At 35.9% G+C, this 22,566-nt stretch overlaps 1 protein-coding gene across 1 annotated transcript in view; it reads right to left on the bottom strand.

Moving 5' to 3' along the window:
* Znf407 (zinc finger protein 407) overlaps positions 1-22,566 on the bottom strand; it is a 430,584-nt gene that overhangs the window by 159,187 nt on the left and 248,831 nt on the right. The window contains 2 exon segments of the mRNA XM_047526899.1: positions 7,572-7,655; positions 11,352-11,518. Coding sequence (XP_047382855.1) covers positions 7,572-7,655; positions 11,352-11,518 — 251 coding nt within the window.

The raw sequence follows: 22,566 nt of genomic DNA, 5'->3' as shown, positions 1-22,566 counted from the left end.
CAAGAGGCATCACAATACCAGACCTTAAATTATACTACAGGCTATAATAATAATAATAATAAAATGGCATGGTAATGGCACCAAAACACATAGACACATAGACCAATGCCACAAAGTAGAGGACACAGAGACAAACCCACATAAATACAGCTATCTCATACTACACAAAGGTGCCAAAAACACACATTGGAGGAAAGATAGCCTCTTCAACAAGTGGTGCTGGGAAAACTGGAAATCCATATGCAGCAAAATGAAACTAAACCTCTTTCGCTCATTCTGCACAAAATTCAACTCAAAATGGATAGAGGAATTAGGCATTAGAACAGAGATCCCTGCACCTAATAGAAGAAAAAGTAGGACCAAATCTACATCATGTTGGTTTAGGACCTGACCTCCTTAACAAGACTCCTAAAGTGCAAGAAGTAAAATCGAGAATCAATAAATGGGATGGAATCAAACTAAAAAGCTTCTTCACAGCAAAGGTAACAATCAAGAACATGAAGAGAGAGCATACAGAATGGGAGAACATCTTTGCTACTTGCACCTCAAAGAGCATTAATCTCCAGGATATACAAAGAACTCAAAAAGCTTAACACCAAAAAAACAAATTACCAAATAAATACATGGGCTAAGGAAATACACGGACACTTCACAGAAGTAGTAATATGATTGATCAACAAATATGAAGTAGTAATATGATTGATCAACAATATATGTAAGAATGTTCAACATCTCTAGCAATTAGAGAAATGCAAATTAAAACTACCCTCATACTTCATTTCACTCCAGTCAGAAAGGCAATTATCAAGAACACAAGCGACAATAAGTGTTGGTGAGAATGTGGGGAAATTGGTACACTAATACATTGCTGGTAGGACTGCAGATTGGTGCAACCACTCTGGAAAGCAGTGTGGAGATTCCTCAGAAAACTTGGAATAGAACCACCATTTGATCCAATTATCCCACTCTTGGGTTTATACCCAAAGTACTTAAAATCAGCATACTACAGTGAAGCAACCACATCAATGTTTATAGCAGCCCAGTTCACAATAGCTAAACTATGGAGCCAACCTAGGTATCCTTCAACAGATGAATAGATAAAGAAACTGTGGTATACATATGCAATGGAATATTACTCCGCCATAAAGAAGAACAAAATTGTGGCATTTGCCGGTAAATGGATGGAACTGGAGAACATCATGCTAAGTGAAATAAGCCAGTCCCAAAACACCAAAGGCCAAATGTCTTCTGATATGCAGATGCTAATTCACAATTAGGGGAAGGTTAGGGAAGTACAACAGTACTTTGGATGAGACAAAAGGGAATGAAAGGAAGGGAGGGGGGATGGGAATAGGAAAGACAATAGAATGAATAGGACATTACTATCCATGTTCATGTATGATTACACAACCAATGTAATTTTACATTATGTACAACTAGAAGAATGAGAAGTTATACTCCAAATATGTAGAACATGTCAAAATACATTCTATCATGTATAACTAATTAGAACAAATTTTAAAAAAACTATAATTAAAAAGGGGGCCTAGAGATATGGCTCAGTGGTTAAGTGCTCCTGGGTTCAATTCCCAGTATCAAAAAAAAAAAAAAAAAAAAAAAAGAAAGAAAAACAAAAACCACAATACAAAAAGCACACTGATGAACTGATAAGTAAAAAACATCTTTGAGTTAAAAACAATCTTTGTGTCTTTTCACCATTTGTCCTAAAAGCAATGCCACCTGTAGCAGCCCCATTGAGTAATTACCCCAGGTCTTAATGTATCTTTGCTCTTAGTCTCTAAACTCCTAGTCAAGCAGTCTGAACTGCTGTGGACAACACCACTAGCGACACACAAGACCCGACTCTCATGATGACGGAAGATCTTGCTTTGAGGGACATGATGTTCATTTTGTGTAAGGCTGAAGGAAAACAGGTCAACCTCTATGACATGGAAACACAAGAACAGCCATGTATACTCATACCTGAATATGCTACATTCATCCTAAGAACTGAATTTGTTCACTAAGTACAAGGAATAGTAACTTAATGTCATATCAATATCAAACTTCAGTTCACAAAAAAACCACATATTAATTATTTCACTAACTTGACATGTATCCGTCTAGACTGACCCAGAAAGAACAAAGTATTACAAACTGTGCCAATGAGATATAAATGATACATAAAATATTTCCATATTTATAGTGCACACTGATGAAACTACTAAGACAATCAAGATAATGACCAAAGACAAGCAATATCCCCCAAGGACTCCAGTAGCTGCCTCCTGCTCACCCTTCCCCAAGCCACCACTTATCTGCTTTGTCACTATATATTAGTTAGCATTTTCTGGAAATTTATGTACATGCAAACACACAGTATGTACTTTCTCTTGTCGGGCCTTTCTCTCAGCACAGGGATCTTGGGGCTCACCTACACTGCTGAGGGCATACATACTTCATTTCTTGTCCTTGTTGGATAACTTCATTGTATGGATACACCACGGTCTGCTTATCCATTTGTCCACTGAAGGGTATCTGAGTCATTGTAATTTTGGTTACAATAAATAAGCCTGCTAAAAATCTTCTTATGTAAGTCATCATATGTACACATATTTCCTGTTATTTTAGATAAGTTCCCAAAAGTGGGATGGTGGGGGAATAAGGCAGATATATCTCTCACTTTGTGAGAATCTGCCAAACTATTTTCCGAAGAGGCTGAAGCACCTAGATTCACCTAGATCTGGAGAGGCCAGCTGCTCCAGATCTTCACCAGCATCTGGTGTGCTCAGTAGTTCCCTGTGGCACTTCTCTATGGGTGGTGAGGCTCTTTCCATGTGCTTACTGACCACACTTTCATACTCTTTGGTGAAATATCTGCTGAAATCTTTATCTTTTTAATTTATTGTTTTCTGAGAATCATGTTTGAGGGTTCTATAATCCTTTATACACCATGTGATCTGCACACATTTTCTCCCCATCTGTGAATTTGTCTTTCCCTTCTCTTCCCGGCCAGTTGATTAGTCAGTCCTTGCTTCCCTCCTCCTCTCCTTTGTTCTTGCTTCCTTAGCTTTATTTTTGCAGTTCAGGGGGTGAAACCTAGTACCTCACATATATAGGTGAACATTCTACTACTAAGCAACATCCCCAGTTTTCTCACTGCTTTTTTCAAGAACATTAATTACTGCTTTATGAAATTTTCAATATATAATTTTTCAAGATTTTTGTTTTATGAATCAGCTATTGCTGTCAAAACAAAGAAATCTTTGGTAATCCAAAATGAAGGTATTTTCCTATGATTTCATCTAGATTTTATACTTCTTTAAATTTCTGTAGATGTTATGGAATATGGCTCAAAGATTACTTTTTCTGATCATCCACTGCCTATGGATATCTGACTGTTCCAATACCATATGATAAAAGACTAAGTTGTACTTATATCTTTGTCAAAATTAACTGACCTTGAAGGTGTGAAGTCTATTTCTATAATGTTACTTCTGTTTCATTAATGTATTTGCCTACTTAATACCAATACTAAATTGATTTCATTACTGTAGCATTATAAGAAGTCGATGGCACCTATTTTAAATACAAAATTGTGTTCTTTCTCAGTCTTATTTGACTATTTTCAGACTTTTGAATTTCTATACAAAATTTTAAACCTATCATTTCCTCTAAAGAAAATAAAATTATGGGATTTGCATACATCAGTGTGAAAGGAATTGAAATCTTGATCTTAACAATATCGAATCTTCTGAAACATGAACATGGTACAGCTCTCTACTTAGGTCTTAAATTTCTCACAGGAGTGTTATGAGGTTTCTACAGTAGGAGTTTTAAGCACTTTTTCCTGGATTTAACTCTGAATATGACACTTTGTTTGAAAATATTTGACAAATATAAGCACAGGTATATTTCTGAATTCCTTTCTGCTCCATTGATTTATCTGTCCACTTTCATGCCAATAAAATATTATTATAATTATGATAGCTATATGATAAGACTTCAACTTAATAAAAAAACTTCTACTGTTAATAAAATGACTCTAAGTAGTCAAGCAATTCATAGAATTTTAATTATGCAAATTCACAAACATATTCTGATGCCTCCATTCCATCTAAACATCTATAAGTCTTGGCATCATAATTCACTGCCATCTTGTTCACCATACCACCTTTGGCAAACATCTTTGTTCTATCCAGAGGTATATTTGAATTTGAAAGATATCTGAAGATTGCAAAGGAGTGACATTATGGACCCTACTGACTATGTCAGTGGTGCAAATGAAAGATCTAAGATCTTCAAACTTAATTTTCTTAGGTTGGGAGTTGAATAATCTCTTCTTAAAAATGTGTTTAATATGGCTTATTTCAGATGAACTTTCATGGCAGTTTTATGTGATACAATTTAAATTTAAAAGCAACACATTTGTAGAAGAATGTCACTGTCCTTTCTTTATAATTCAAGTAATTGGAAGTTCATATTTGCTAGCATTATATTGTTGTAAACTATAAATTGTCACATCATATTTACCTTGACACCATCATAGGTTAAATTGTGTGATACTGAAATATTTTAAATTATACACAGGCTGGCAGGGAAAACAGAATGCAACAAAAGCATTATGTTATTCAAAATACTATGCTGAGGAAGGCTCACACTATCTGAGCTCTCGACAGGGTAAAAATCCCACTTCAACTTTAACAAACTACAGTTAATTATATCTGTACAGTATTTTGCTACATGTTCAATACTTTTTTCTCTGACAAGCAATTGAGTAGGGTGATTTCTTCAGGAAAAAAACAAACACTGCAGAAACACAGGAGTTTCTTGTTTGTTAGTCTCGATACACAATCAAAATGTACACCCAACTTCAAGACTCAAAAAGTTTTAAAGAAAATCTTACAGATTTGAAATAAGCACTTCACTTTGCTAAGTATTTGTTAACTATTTGAAATAAGTAATAGTGTATGAAGAGGTAGGTACATAATTGTGCTAAGGAAGAGTTTCCAATGAAGGACTGACTGGAAAAAGTGCTTCTGAATTCCTTGCCATTCCAAAGCCAGAGAGATGAATACACCTGAGTAACAGATCAACAACTCAAATAACATTGTCTGTAAGGCAAAAGGGCTACTGGGAGACAGCCTTATCAAAAAAGTAGAATGAGTTTCCCACCTTCTTATTTTCCTTTACATGAGACAACAGAACTTTACTGCTTACACTGTATTGCTTTACATATAATCTCAGCCAATGTAACCAACTAGGAGTACTTTACACCTTTCTATCAGGTATCCTGATAGAAAAGTACAAGAAAGAGCAGGGACTTCAGAATAGCTCCTCGCCACAGTATGGTGTCCTTTTGTGTGTCAACCATCTGTCAGACTGGCTGCCATGTCTCCAGGAAATCACACTTAGCATTCCTTTGGGTGGGCTGGGTTATTAAGCTGGCCAAGACTCTTCAACTGCTTGTGAGGACTGGTTTCTGTGCCCTTGAATCAAGGGTCTCTGACAGGTGATAAAAGTAAATCTCAGAATGGAAGATGTTTGTGTCAGCCCCCTAGACAGTCTGTATTGCAGTAGGGAATTATTTACGCCATTTGGAACACTTTGGATACCTATCCCTTTCCAAGTTGATTGTAATTTGCGTGGGTACTTTGTGGTAAAAAGGTAAACCACGTCAAAGTGGGACATATCAGAGAAATACAGATTTCAAAGCACCATTTAAGCCTAGCCTTGGAGAATAAAAAGTTGTATGTTGCCGCAACATTTTAAATATAGCATAAAAGCTAAGTGCCTAGACTGAGTTGTACAGGGCTGTTTGTTGACACCAACAGTCTGAAGAACTGACTTTGGTATTAAAGAATCATGTTTGATTTGTGCCAGAGAGGCAGATAAATGCCAAAAAGACAGATACCTCTGTCTGTGAGACATTGTCCTATATGGTATAAAGTTAATAGCAAAGTAATAAGGAGCCTCTGGACCTGACATAAAATATAAAGTTGTGCTGGTTCAGTGCAGGTTTCTTGATCGATCCATCAGCTAGAAGGCCTATGATCACAGCACTGCTGTCTGCACTGTGGGGCAGAGAGGGACAATACCCAGCGGCAGAGGTGGAGAGTGGGAGTTGCTGTCCCCTGGGGCCATAGCAGAGCAAACAGGGAGAAATACAGGGACATTTAAATCATAATACTTTGAGTACTAGTAAACTAAAACATTGTGAGTAGAAATCCTAATGAGCACACTACTTCTGCACACATTTCCAACTACTCCACAGCAGTGGTCAAGGACAACTGCCATCAGTTGGACATCTCCTGACATCTCACACCAAATACTTAAGTCAGGGGGTTAAAATAATGCATGCACAGGTGGCTCCTAGAAACTTACAATGACATTTTATGTGTTTAAAGTATATCTATGTTTCCAACATTATGCTAGAAGCTGGAAATTTCCCTTTGACTCAACAGTTCTTATTCCACATGGAAATTTGAATTATAAACGTGCAAGATCTAAAAGCAGTGACGGGCATTCATTTTCACTGTTCCTACAAATACTGTCCTGGGCACTAAAGCTGCCTATACCCATTCAACACAGCATTTCCAGAATCATATGTACCATAAATAACACATTTTACATACTTTAATTTCATGCCATTCAGAGTGCGACTGCCTAACTCAACCATTCTCATGTACAAAAAGAAAAGTACAACACTTAGTTATCACTGTATTACCAAATGTCTTAACTAGAAAATATCTAGTAGTAAAATGTGGTTTTGTTAATAACTTCAAGGGACAATTGCCATGAATCAGTACTGTCCCAAACACATAATTTATAATTATGAAAATAATTACTTATAAAACCCATTTAATTACACAAAATAGGAAACAAATTTGAGAAACATTTAAAACTTCTCATTTGTAAGTGTTCATAGTCAAGGAATCTATTTTATTTTGTTCAATCACCAAGAATGTACGTTATTGGAGGAGGGGGAGATTCCCTTCAATGACCATGATTATCTCTTATGTTGTTCCTTTGTTCCCATTAATAATCAATATCAAGAATAACTTCAATCACATTAACTCATGGTCAGACTGACCAATAGGAGGGTAGGCAGGCAGGCAGGCAGAGAGGCAGAAGGGAACGGGGCAGACACATATATAAGTAGGCAGGTGGGTAGGGGGTTGTGAGCTGGGGGGAGAGGATGGAGAACCACCAACACAGGCTCCCCAGGTCCCACCCCAGGAGGCTCATGTAGCATCTTGCTGTCAGAGAAGATAGCCTCATACATCTGGGCTTGGGGAGCCAGACTGCTGGGATTTTTTAGTTTTTTTTTTCCTTCTCCTATTTAATATGAATTTACTGAGGATATCTGATAGCTGAAATATGTAACACATCTACTTTTTAAATATAGATAAGTAGATAATTTAAAATCTTAAAATATTCAAATAGAATTTTCTATAGGTCCTCAAATACACAGATTTTACAGAAATTAAACAAAAGAAACTGATGAGGTCAAGAATGGCGGCTGGGATATTGGACACAGTGCTCTCTCTCTCTGCAGACTTGGTACTGACCTGTGTGCTGCCTGCGGTGCTTGGTGAGGGCGTGTCTGGTCCCACCGGCAAAGCCGCAGAGGTCACACAGAAACGACTTCTCGCCTGTTGCAACAATAAACAGATGAGGGACTGCGGAGGTCACAGATCATTAAAACATATCTATCAAGGCTTTCAGGGTTACTAATTCCTCCAATCAAATGTTTCCATGTAAATATGTCAAATGGGAATGAAATTACCACTGCGGTTTATTGACTGTGATAAAATCTGAAAAGCACCACTGAACATAATTACATACTTGTCAGACCCATAAAAATTAGCTTTATTATCAATGGAATGGTTTTGTACAACTTCATTTCTGGTAGATGTCTTCCAGATGGGGCTGCTTTATGCACTTGAACAGTTTTTATGCATATCCTGATTTTTTACAATTCCCATACATCTGGCCTTTCTGGGCTAAGTAAAGATTGCTTGGAATAGTTAATATACAGTATATACGATTCTGCTTAAATAAAACATATTGAATTTTCTAACAACTTAAGAATACTGAATTGTTTTTACAGATTCTATTTGGGTCTTCTTTAATCACTTCCTACTTAATAATATGAATTAAATGGTTTCCCTGAACATACTGAAGATCCTGAGCAACAATGAAATCTACATTACTCAGTACCAATAGCAATTCAATGCTTTTTATGCTTCTCAAACTTTCATGGCACAAAAAAGGAAGTCTAGGGATTGCTAAAGAAATACTATAAAAATTCATACTATTCATCTTTAATGATAGCTTTGGACTTGAAACCTCTGCAACAATTAAAGACAGATTTGGCAGATGTGGTAATGTTAAAAGTGGTAAAAATGCTCATTTTTTTAAGCATTTTTTACACAAGCTAATATCTTGCCCTACAGTTTATAAATACAATATATCTTTCTTCTGTTGCTTATTTAGGCAGTAAGGTCTGGCCAGCTAGGCAGTTCATCCCACAAGACTCACAAAGAAGGGCAAAATGGAATAAAAATGCTAACCTTGGAGAGATTCAGTGAAATTATAAAATACTTTTCCAGAAATAAAATAAATCATTTGTATCTATATTTACTCCCTTTACTCACTTAGACATTTAATGCAACAAGTCTTTCCTGGGTATGTCCACATCAGCCTGCTTTGTTCTACAGTTTTGGTGCATCACAACAGAGATTTAGCTTGCCACATTAGGGGAAACTGAAATTGCCTTTGTAAGGTCAGAATAAATAGTAAACACAGAAAGGCAGAATAACTGTGGTAATCAAAAAGTATTTCCATTACTTGAGAGCACTGTTGGCTTTTCTAAACTAAAAGAACACTTATTAATAAAGAGACCTTTAACAAAAATGTTTACTCTTATTTACCAATGCTATGTTAAATTGTTTATTACTCAAAAAATGAAGCTGAATTAAATATTTTTACTATCCTCACTTTCTTTTTTCGAGGTTAAGTTTATTTCTTGGCATCATTATTTCATTATAGACAAAACAGAGTAGATGGGCTGTGAAGAATAAAGTGTAATTATAATCACTCATTTAATTATTTAATCAATTTGAAATATAAATCTTTCTAACTAGCTCTTGTATCAATTAAATAACACCGAAGTAGACTTTTTGTTATTCCCCAAAAGACAATTTGCTTGTTGATATTAGCATACTATTCTATGTTGAGGCAAAAATGTTGGGTCCAATGTATTCATTACCCCAGCTTTCTGGGCTCTCTTGTGTGTGTACGGGAAGAAACATGCATTCCCACAGGTGCAGAAACTGGGGAAGGCACCCGTGTGGGGTGTGCCGGTGTGTCACTACATTCAGGCACAGGCATACGCACACGCATTCTGTGGTGTGTGTCGCAGGTATGCCGGTGTGTGCATCCAACTGTCATGCTTTCTAAACAGGAATGAGTATTCTTATTGCTTTTAAATTCAAGAACTTCCTTTCTGTCATTTATTAACTTCTTTGTGACCTACATCTTTCTTATAAGATAAAAATAAATGTAAGGATAGAAAAATCTTCATAGGATTTACATTCTAGTTTTATATATATATATATATAATACACACACACACACACACACACATATATATATATATATACACATAATATGTATATGTATGCTGCATATATTATGTTCTAGTCCTGCCCCTATTTTAAGATATATATGTATATAGACACAAGGAAAAATTATTCATTTTCCATGTGATTTGATTCTAGATACATTAGTGACCTTGATTTTTTGATGTGTAGGATTTTATTTAGGATGCTAGTCTCCAATGTATTGTATGTCATATTTACCTTGGTGGTTTGATTTGTTTTTCATTCTAAATTCAATTTTCACTTGCTTTGGGGGGTAGTTAGGGTTAATCATTGGGCACAAGAATATTTTTTGAGAAAATAAGAAAGAGCTAACTGTACTATTTTACTCAATAACGAGGGGGTCATTAGCATGCTATATTTTTATTTTGGCGATTGAATAGGAGGTTTCTTTCCGTAACAACTTGAATTAGTTTCAAGTGTGCCATTTTGCATTCAGATGTAGAAAGACACGGAAACCAATCCTTTATTTTCTATTAGAAAACAGCCACTGTCCCCTCTCTCTCATTATGGTGCAGACTACAAGACCTAACAACAAAAATCCATATTATTGATCCAGCCAAGTCTCCACAATTATTCTTTAGAAGGAAACGCCGACGATAAATTACATCTGCACTGGCTTTTCATCTGCTGCTCGATATAAGTGATCTCTCAGGGCAGGCTGGAGACCTTAAATCGTCAACACCCTTGTCAAGGAAGCTAAGGAGGCCTAGGCTTCCCACAAACTGCTTGAGAAGAACTTTTAACCTATAATTTCTAACAATAATATAGGATTCTTGGTAATCAGAAGAACATTTGAGAATGCTGATTAATTATTATTCTTTTCACTGAAATAAAATACATTCAGAGGTGTAAAGAAGATGACAAAAATACCGAATAGTTCACAGTAATATAGTTATACTGACATAAAGAAAGCACTCAGATATAAGCATATAAGGAAGTTTTGAGCCCACTTTACTAAGACAAAGAGAAACAAGTGATAAACATAGCATGTAACAACAGCACACAAAGGGAGATAGATAGTGATGGAGGTCTAACCCTGCATCTTCAGTACCATGTCCAATAGAGATGTGTTCTCGACACTGTTTTTGCTATCAATTTGTTTAAATTCCACAGGGTCCTTTTATGTTTTGATGCAAAATTTATGCTAATTTAGTCCTTTTTTTATATGCTTTTTTGAAAAAAAAATACAGTAGTTCAATATAGAATAGTCTCTATGTGTTATCAATCTATGTGTTAGATTTGACAGCATTCTTTCCTAAAGAATGGTATTAACTTATTTAAAATTTTTAAAAGGTAAGTAAAACCAAGACTCAATATTATTCAAATATATTATGGAACCTAGATTATATCTGTAATAAAATAGAAGACTAGTTCTTTTTGAAAACTTAATATCCCAAATGATCCTTGATAAAAATCACATCTAAAAAGATGTGGTAATACACATACTCACACACAAGCACTCCATAAATGAGGTTCCAGACATGAACCTATGCACACACACACACACACACACATACATGCACGCACACTCTAAAATGTAACTTTAAAGCTATCCCGAGTATTACTAAAAGGCACTAAGTGGTATCATACCTTTTCAAATGCAATTACTACATCTCAAGTAAATTCTATGACTAAGACAGTTCCCTTCTGCCCAGCCTATGGGACAGAAGGGGCGTGGCACACCTGTGTGCGTCCTGTAGTGGTCTTTCATCGCAGAGGCTGTGAGGAATGAGTAATGACATGTGGGCCAGGTACACTTAAATGGCTTTTCTCCTGTGTGGAGCTTCATGTGGTTGTTCAGAGCCCATTTCTCTGTGAAACTTCTATCACATAAGTGACATGTAAATTTCCTGCATGAAAAACAGAGAGAACAATGTAAATACAGCCTGCACATGAACATCAAAGGCCCCAGGTGGACCCTGGGTAACCCTAGAGTGTGGCGCACACAGCCTGTGTGAGGAGAACTGCAGGCCTGGTCTGTCATGTCTGTATAACCAGGCATTGATTTTTCTGTCGAGGCCTGGCACTTCAGCCATTTATTCTCTGCTTTGCGGTTGGGCCCAACGGGTTTGAAAAATTCTGTTACAGTCCAGTCACCCCTGAGGCAAAAGTGAGAATAGATTTCACCTGTACAGGCCCACACCACTTATCCAGGGCATAGGCTGTCAGAGCAAAGGCTAAATGAAATGCTATCCATACTCCACCACTCAGACAAGCCCTGCTGCCTGCCAGGCGGGTGGCGGGTGCTGCTGCAGCTGCGCTGCGCCTCAAACACCCAGCCGCCCACACCACCAGGTCCAGAGAGAACAGGGAGCCCCCCTGGCTCCCTGATTGAGGGGCACTCTGGGTTACCATCCTGGTACAAAAAAAAGGCCCTTTGATAAAGGCAAAAACATTTGAACTGTAGATTTTTATATAAAGAGTCTCTGACAGAAAGAAACTGCAATTATTTCCTGTACTGGGGGGGTGACTGAAAATAATCAATCAGTATTTGCGTAATAAAATATTTCAGGTTCCAAGTTCAGTTTCAGCTTTTAAGCTTTTGAGACGCTTAATAATAAAGGAAATGTGGACCATAAACAAAATATTTAATAACTCCTCTGGTTGATCTTATTATCTCTTTTCAAAAACTTATAAAGTCATCACTAAAAATTACTTTTTATATCTAACAGTATGGGTTTAAAACAATCCCTGTGACAATGAAAAGATTCAGTAATTAATAGGGGATAATGAAAAATCAAATAAAAGCAAATTAAAATTCAATAATCAAAATTAAAACATTTTAATAAGTTGACAGGCATCATGCCAGGGCAGTTCACATTGACCATATTCAAGTACACTATACAATTAGCCAGTTAATACAATTAAAAATATGAAAGATAATAGTACTTGTATCTTAAGTTATGAATGAAGAGTTCTAAAAAGAGAATATACTTCCATAAAGGCTTTATCAAGCCTTTACAAATTTCCTCAGTCTCATTAGGGCAGATAAAGAATCCCTGCTCCAAATAGAAAACTTCTCAATTTTGGGGTCAATGTGGATTACTTTAACAAATAAAACATTCAGGCTTATTATTAAGAACCAAATTATGAACTGCCTTTTATAAAAATCTCTCATTATGTATATTTATAAAATAAGATCTTAAATGAAATAGAAGCATTGATAAATATTTTAGAAATGCCATATTGTAAGTGCTTCATTAATAGTAAATTGGTAATTTATTTATCTCTATAATGTACATGAAGAGACACTATATTTACATCCATTAACACAGACTGATTTTTAAATAAATATATCATTTGATCATTGCTTACTGGTACTAGAGAATGACAAATATAACTAAATACTTTGAAATGCACTGTAAAAAAAAAATATCATGTCCGTATATCTCTTTGGCAGGTCTTCATGCATTTAACATTTCAAAACCATGACAGGGATCTTATTTCCAAGATAAATTCCCCTATCTACTTATTTCTTCATGTATTTATTGTGAATCTAACCTTCTCCTACAAGAAATAAATAAGGAGGTTAAGTAGATGCTATCTTTTAACAAATAGTTTCTCCAGACTGTATTACAACTTCATGAATGACAAAATAAATCCCTCATTTTTAAATCTACCATGATGTACATTTAACAAAATTACATCTATGAAACCTCAATATAAGTACTCTATTATTCATATGTAATAAAAATGTTAAACTCTAGCTCAGTGCCTGTCATAAAACAACAAAAGCCAGATAACAAAGAACCAAGACCACTACTGGACTTTCAGAAAACCTCATATGCTTTACAATCTGCTTTATGAAAATAAATAAGTTCACTCACTGGCAGCTTGAAAAGAATTGGAAATACTACCAATGTAAACTGTCTTTATAAAGATTAAGACCTATTTATCGATGGGATGTCTCCTGGAATTACAGAAGGTCTGAGCCTCAAATATTCTAAAATATTTGCTTTCACTCAACATCAGGGGGGATTCTGTCATCTCCCAAGGGACCCTGGCTTTCCTGGGGCTTGGAGGAAGTCCTCTGAGATATCTCCAGGAGACACCAAGAGCTAAAACCAAGGAGTGCCAGTGTGTGCTCTGGATGGTCTTCGGAAGTACCTGACCCTCTGCCACTGCATGAACATTGTCTGGAGAGTAGAGAAGACTCAAGGAAAATGGCTCTCAAGGAAAATTCCAAGGAAAATACTAAGGGAGAAAAACTGTTCACAAAAATAGACGACACCAGAAAAAACTGTAAAAGTCATCATAAATTTAAAATAATGGCAATAATGGGGCAGGGCCAATTCGAGGCTTCCCAGAGGGGTCTTTAATTTAAACTTTAAAAGAGAGGTGATAACTGGAAATTAGAGCCAGTAGGAGGAATCCCAATCCCAGGAAATGCCCCCAGCTGGGAGGAAGGGCATTGACAGCACCCGGCCCACTGTGACTCCACACCGCCTGCAGCTCCCTGAGTGAAACCAACACCACCCATCAGGGACGGGCTAAGCCCTAGGACTCAGGGTGTGAGATTAAAGGTCATAAAATATTTTCTGTCCGCCCGATAGATATTTCTTGCTTAACTGAATTTGCAAGAAAAGAGGTTTACTTTGCAAAAATAAGCAAGTTGAGAGAGTTTTTTTAGAAGGTTGGTTGAGGATATACAAAGGTAATTAATGGGCAATCATTCAGAGATTACAGCCTGAGAGGGTAAGTAACACAAGCACATGAAAGAACACCATGGCACCTGGTGCTCAGTGGGGCTGTGAGTGATTTAGACCACCTGGATGGAATGAGCTATGATGAACAGTTTAGGTTCTCCCCTAATCTCACAGACTTCAGAATCGGAATTCAAGATGTGGACATCACAGTGACAGGAGTCATTCAGGTTGATCACACCTCCCATTTTTCCAACATTTGGTCTTTTCTCCTCCCTGGGCACTTGTGTTGATTCACAAATGGTGGTCTATCTCGCACACAAAGGAATGCAGGGCTGCACCTATGGCAGAGATCTACATGCACAAACATCAGTCATGCTTTTTATATTTGCTTCAGATCCCTTTGGGATTGTAAGCTTTTGAGACTGAATTTTAAGCTTTTAAACATTTATAAATTCATATTTAAAAAAAATAACATGATAGCACTACAGAGGCATGAGAAACAAGCTCAGGAGAATGTCTTTCCTGAGCAAAGAAACCAGCTCCCTTGTGGATGGCAGTGGCTCAGCTCCTAGCTTCTTTACATCTGCTTTCTGTTTACTGAAGTACACCCACCAAGCAGGGCTATCAGATCTGGAATTTAAAAGGGCCAGGTTGCTACCTCCCCTTCCCTTCCCTCAGGCTTCACTAGATGTATTTACTAGCTAGATACAAAGAGATTGAAAAAGTTTCAAAAGGAAACAAAATCACATGCCAAAGAAATCAAAATGATACAAGATTTCTCACCAGCCACCTAGGTAATCAGAAGACAATGTAGGAATGACTAGTGAATTTTGAGGGAAATAATTTCAATCGTATGATGTCAGACATAACACCTTTAGCAAATCCAACCAAGAGGTGTTTTCATCATGCAGTTTCTGGGATTGAGATGTCTAGGATGCCAACACTGTTTGAAATAAAGCCCTTTTTTGTTTGTGGGAAGCTTTCAGCTAAAAGTTAAACTTTTAGTTCAAATATATAAGGATTCCCAAATTAAACAGGGGTTCCTAAATAAAATCGAAGCATTTTTCTGGTGCTTCTGTTATGAGAGGGTTCTCTACTCACTGCTACTTCTGCTGTGTTTCCTTAGTACTCCTGTCAACCTGGAGTGGCCCTGGGTGTCATGCCTGCTATACTCAGAGGCAGAGGTACAGGGCAAGAGGGTTTAGCAAGTGCCAAGGAACTTCTTCGGAAAGTCTCTTGTTTTCAAAGTAGAAGTAACACACTCAAGATTTAAATATGCATCTCCAGCTTTGAAGAAAAAATACTAAATAGTCCCGCTGTCAGTTATATAACAAAAACTGGAAATTCTCCTCTGGTGGTACTAGGTATCATGGACAAAGTTAGGACAAAGAATAAGTAAAGAGCTGAATTATTATTATATTAATAACAGCACTGTCTTTACAGATATTTTGGTCTTAAGTCTTTGTTAAAGCATTTGCCTGCTTTTAAATGTCTAAATGGCAGACAAGGTATATCAGTTACATCAATATAACATTTATAATTTTACCTTTCCATATTGTAAGAGTAAGTATCATAAAATGAATTTTATACTTGTCTCTTTCAAATTACATAATTATTTAAAAAATTAAAATTCTAGTAGATAGATTATTCATTTTATTAGAAACTTGAATGAAAAATCTGTATACAGCCAAACTATATATATAGATATAAGTATTCTGAAAAAACGCTATTAATTTATTTTTAAAAAGAGTTAAGGTAAGAAATGTCATTAATGTATTTCTATATTGTTTCCTAATCTGTACAATACAAAATGATTTTGTAATATTATCACTTTAGCTATGCTTTTTAAATTGAGCCTGTTCTACCTCTGAATTTTATTCCAGAACGTCTAATCTATCTGGTTTAAGTTAGATGCGGAAGTACTGGCGATTGAACCCACAGGCCTCTACCACTAAGCCACATCCCCAGTCCTTTCTTTGATTTAATTTTGACAGGTTCTCACTCAATTGCCCAGGCTGGACTTGAACTTGCCATTCTCTTGCCTTAGCCTCCCATGTAGCTAGGATTATTGTTGTGTGTCACTCTGCATGGTTCCATTGACAAACACTTGCACAAGTACAGACATGTAAAATAAATGTTCTTGATTAACATTTAAACAATCATAAGACAAGGAGTAGGCAAATGAGTTGAATCATAAACTGAAATATCCTCATGATGTGAAAATGAATTAACTAAGGTTACATATATCTTTTAAAATCCTACAAATGTAATTGCTTTAAAAAACAAGTGTAAGATTATATCATATATAATTTTAAACAATCAATATTAAATATATAAACATGAAACCCACATGCAGAAGAACACACAATATCATTTAAGGACACTAACACCTGATGTGAGGTTCAGGAAGCAGACTGGTACAGTGACAATTACAGCTCTTTGTCATATTTAAAAAGAAGGATTCTGAAATAAATATGACTATAATTAACAACATCCAAAGTGTTTTTTTTTTTTATTTTCATAATTCAAAGTCAGTATTTTAATTAAATAAACAACATTCCTTATCTCCTCCACATTACACCTAGGAACATTCTTGCTAAATTAATAAATCACACAAACTCATATCTATAAGAAGTATACCAACAAGAAATTCAGGGTGTCACAAATGAAACTTTCATAAACGAGTAGGCTACACTTTGTCAAAATATTTAAAAAGTTATGCAAGCACTATCTTTTAAAACTGTGACACAAAGGTATTGATTCACTGAAAATCATTATTGTAAAATAAACTGATATTAAAAAATTTGATTGGTATTGCTGCTCTTTGTGAATAATCAATATAGAAGTGTACAAGCAAAGGAAGGTTTATATGATTTCTAGCAAGACAACCTAATGTACTAACGAATGTTTCAACAATTTCTAAGTTACTCAAACACTACCAATGCACAATTTTCTTTGGAATAAAAGCTTCTTTTTAATGATTATAATTTAATAATTATTTAATGATACACTAAGAGATAGAAGGAAAATGATGTGGTCTTTGCCCAGTAGAGTTACCATGCAAGTTTCTGCAGAGCTGCAGATAGAACTGAGAGTGAATCACTTTCTTGAACAGGGGCAGAGAAAGACAACCATGAAGAGCAACTGCAGTGGTCCCTTAATGCACAGGAGAAACTTGTACGTAAAAAGTATCCTGAGTACCCCAAAGGATAACAAAGAAAGTTGAAGAAGTTCAAGAAAGTCCTCCTCAATAACAAATTCAGTATCTGCAAGCATCACACTTGTGAGGTGCTTTTCACGTTTCTGGCCCAAGAAACAACTAAGTAAAAATATACAATATTGCCTTTAGACATAAAGCATTATTTCATATGATATAGGTACTAAAACCACAACAGATATCTCAATATTATTCCAGAGTAATCCTGTTCATCTTTTTTCTATGTAGTTTCAAAGTACTAAACAAATTTGAATGAACACGTAACTTTAATTTAGGTAGAAAATAAAAAATTTCAATTTTCTATAAATTGAATAATCAAAAGGTACAATAGCTAAAGTGCAATAATTATATTAAGAAATTTAGTGACATAAATGATCATCTACTTGAGAATATGTGTATGTGTATAAAAAGGCCTCAATGAAGGAAACCAAGAGTTTTCCATGAAAATATTGATGTCTAGAGTATTTACATTAGGCTAGATATTGAGAGTTGCCTATTTCATATTACATAAAAACATGAGCATAATTTATATCAAGTAGTCACAAAAACCTAAAATTAGCAAAGTCTCCTTTCCTAAATTCAACCCTGGAGACTCCAGAGAAGCTTCCAGAGAAGTGGGAGGGTGGGAAGTTCCCTCAAGGGCCTCTACACAGCTCAACAGGGAGCTTGCACTGAAGCCAAGAGTCTCCAGTGCCATCTTGCCTTGAACAGGTGATAATTAGCCTAATTAACACACTAGATCCTTTTAACTAGCTGGAAAAGAAATTTAACCTCAACCATGCTGAAGCCTATCATTTTTAAACCTCTTAACAACAGGTGGATTACAAAAACTGTGAAATATATTTTTCTACTTTTCAATTCAATTCAAGGGTTGAAGATGCTTTTGTCAAAATAATTTCTGGGAGGAGTATCAAGCAGAATATTAATGTCAGGCCACCTCAGGCCAATAAGAACCAAGATCATGACTCGCTCTACAGAAAGACACGTGAGGACTACAATTGCTATGCCATAAATGATTTGAATTTGTCTTTAAAACCTCATTCCCATGAAATTTTTCATTGTAAAAGAGACCATAAACTCTGCTCTAGCCATAACCATCATATATCATATTAGTTGGAATTCTCCCCCTTACATCACAAAAACTCAGCAGCACAGCAGCATCTCAGATCAGGGGCGGGAAACCCTCTGTGTAAGAACCAGATGGTCAACACTCTCAGCTCTGAGGCCATGAGGTCTTTGACACAACTACATACCTCGGCCAAGGTAGCACAAAAGAAACAGAAGACAGTGCATAAACCAATTAGTGTGGCTGTGTTCCAATAAAGCTTTATTTACAAAAGCAGGCACTGTGGCTGATCTGAACTTCAGGCTATAGTTTGCCACTTCCTGCCTCAAAAGACAGGTCTTCCTGTCTTCCACTTCCACTCTCCAAATACCCCAATCTACAAATAGTAAAAGAAACCAAATTCAATGCTGCTGGCAAACGAAGGTCTATTAAACCCCTTTCTTAGGATGTAAGAAGTGGTTTTTCCCTAAAATAGTTCAAGTTTCTCACAGACTTTAAAATACTAACATGCAGAGAACAGGTGGAAGAAATCATACTATCTATGAGACTCACTCCAGTCACAGGCTGCCCTGTCCGGTATCACAGGACGGAGGGCTGGGAAGTAGAAACGATCTTAACTAACCACAGAAGTCAAGTACTAGAAAACAAGACGTGCGTTAATGTCCACAGTTCTCTAGTTTGGAATGAATGAAATTTTATGACTTCAAGTTAGATGTGAAAAAACTGGATTTAGGTACGAAAAGTTAAAACAGTAGTTACAAATACAGGATAATATTAATGTGTAAATAAAGTATAAGAGCATTTCTTTTACATCGCTGCTATTACCAATATATATAAAATAACAAATGCATTCCAATAGCTTATGCTTTTATCCCAAAGGTCTTGACAAGCTTTCAACCTTTGGACATTTGTAACGGAATCCTAACAATCTCTAAATTACTATACTTCTACTTCTATAATAATCAATAAAAAAATGAATGTATTAGGACGTACTGTGTGTCTAGTAATGATCCATGTTACGTACAAACCTTTAAATAAACAAAAGACATCTATTTCTCCCTATAAGGAGACTGTGACACAATGATCAACACTAATGTCTGTAAAATCATGAGAACACAAAATCATCACACAATGGGGACTCTGTTTAAAAGAAAAAAGTTTAAAAAAAAAAAGATGTACAGGATGAAAAATCTAAATGAAAATAGAAACACTGGAAAAGCCTTCTAGGAAAAGATAAGGATTCAGATGAGTCTGGTAGGTCAGAGTTGACTCCCTCAGCACAAACAGCAGCAAAAACAAGCTCTGAGTTAAAAGTGGGAAGAGGCAGTGAGGTCCCACCTGCAAGTGGCAAGCCAATCACAGGATGGGGTGCAAGTGTGAAGCACAGGACACAGAAAGTCAAGCATATTTAGCAGTCAAATTCAATGGTCTTGATTGGCAGAAGGAACAACCACTCTCTTTCTTTCTGTTCTTTCCTATCTGTCCTCAATTCATGCTCTTTACAATTATTTATCATTTTGTAAAGAATTACATACATGTGATCAAACAGAGAGACACAGGCACATAACCTACAGCTATGTGCATGCCTAGAAGAAAACCTGCTGTGACAATGCTCTCAACCTGAGATTTAGGATGGGATCACTTTTACCTTTGGCCAAGTAACGTACAACCTTCCAGACAGTGTTTAGTGATAGCCAGGAGAGCTATGTGTCAAGTCATATGCTTATGCATGCTACACAAATGTTATTTCAGAGTGCTGAGAACCTGTTATTTGCAGGTCAGCAAAAAAAAAAAAAAAATGTTTTACTAACTGTAATGATGACACTACTTTAACACAGTTACAGTGTTAAAATAAAATAGCAAATATGACTAAAATATATTTAAACAATATGTCCCCAAACAGGCTTACAGAGAGGAGAAAAGTACAAAAAAAAAACAAAAAAACAAAACAAAACAAAAAAAAACCAAATGACCACAATATCAACTCTAGGACCATTATTTTCTTTTAAATTTTAGTATATTAAGCAGGTATAGTACATTAATGAACAAAATCTGTCCCAATGCAAATAGCTTACCCTAGTCCAAACTCATCAGAAAACTATGATTCATACAGAATTTGTAAAGTCATAGTAAGGACATTATTCTATAGTGTTACATTAGTACATGAAGAAACTGTCTCAATATTACTGTATAAAATCATACTAGAACAAAAAATCATTATAGGAAAATATCATACTTCTGCACAGAATAAATTATTCCAATCCCCATTTGCTAATAATGAAGTTGATCTTTTATTCCTGATATGTATTCAGGTCAATATCTCTAAAAACTCTTAGGAATAGGATACCTCCTCATTTTACATCACAATATAGATTTCTAGTATCCTATAAATATATATCAGGAGAACTATCTATTTCATAACTGCTAAAAACAATAATAGTAAGAAGCCACAGTTTCTCACCAGTAATCCCTGCCAGCTCCAATTCTCTAATAACAATCTATTGGTCACTTTTTTTCCCCCATGGTACTGGGGATTGAACCCAGAGATGCTTTACCACTGAGCAAAATCCCAGCCCAGATCTTCTTATTTAAGACAGGGTTTCACCAAGTTGCTGAGGCTGGCCTCAAACTTGAAACTCTCCTCCCTCTGCCTCCAGAGTAGCTGGGATGACAAGTGTGTGCAATTGTGCCTGGCTCTTTTGGACATTTTAAAAGTAGTAGTTTTCTGTACAAAATTAATAAGCCACGGACAACATGGCTGACCATACAGTAGTGTTTGGATAATGTTGATAGTAAATGAGATTTAAATTTTTTACTAGGATAACCCTTTTAAGAACCATTAGCTAATGTCACATAGTCAGCTGACTGCTGTATGTCAGTTAAGGGACAGTAATTATCACTGTTTATCCAAAATGGGACTTCATACAGGATTTAAAAATATTATCAATTAAATTTCAATGACTGAAATAATATTTTTACCAAACAATTTTAAGCTGTGTACTAAAAATAATCTATACATGTTCTTTCTCTAGAAAAATAGCTTTATAATACCAGAACCTCTTCCACAGGTCCATGCACCTTAGGGACCATCAAATATTGTATGTTTGCAATTTCTCTCTGGTCCTGGTATCTATTATGGATATAGAATTTCTATAAATTTGAATATATCAGCCAGGTTTAGAATATACTGCCTCTCTGATGATGACTGTATGATTTGCTAGAGGTAAGAAAAGAAGCTTTTCCAAACTTAGACATTTCATTGTCTTGAACTTTGTTATCATTTAGGCCTTCTAGCATGTCAGGATGATCTAAGGAACCATTTGAGCTCAAGGTAAGATTAGCTAGAAGGGTTGAGATGTATTGCCCAGTAATCTCAGAGTTCAGTACAAAATTGACCCTTTCTGAGACCTTAGTCCAACAAGCAGCAGTTACATTCCATTTCTAGAGTAAATATCCTGGGGGCATCTGTTCAACAGAGCATCACCAAGACTCAGTGGTAGTCTGGTAAACTAATTCAATGCAGAAAATTTAGAACCTGATAGGATCACATCTTGCTTTAAATCATAATATTCTGATGTACAGATACATGGAAAGATCAGTGGTAGAGATTTGATTTGCCCCTTTCTGAATCATAAATCCAATGGAAAATGCACAAATCGGTTAACATAAAAGGAAGATTTTAGGTTTCAAAGTAACTGTGATCCAACTGAGGTTAAATTGTTACTAAAATATTAGCAGTCTCTAGTCCGTTTCTGATACATGCCTCCACTGTGCAATGAGTAAGAGAGAGAGACCTGCAACAAAACACAAGTAGAACCAGAGAACGCGTATGGGTACATTTAAGGCACACGTGGATGGGGAAACAGAATGACCCCTAAGTGGAGGGCAAAGACACAATACGAATTTAGTTTCCTTTCAATACAAAAGAGCATTGCTTATTTTAAAAGCTGGATGTCTGCAGTTATGGGT

The sequence above is a fragment of the Sciurus carolinensis genome, chromosome 15, assembly GCF_902686445.1.
Source record: "Sciurus carolinensis chromosome 15, mSciCar1.2, whole genome shotgun sequence".
Taxonomy (NCBI): Eukaryota; Metazoa; Chordata; class Mammalia; order Rodentia; family Sciuridae; genus Sciurus; species Sciurus carolinensis.
Note: the sequence above shows the minus strand (reverse complement) of the source record. Positions and strands in the feature narration are given on the sequence as shown.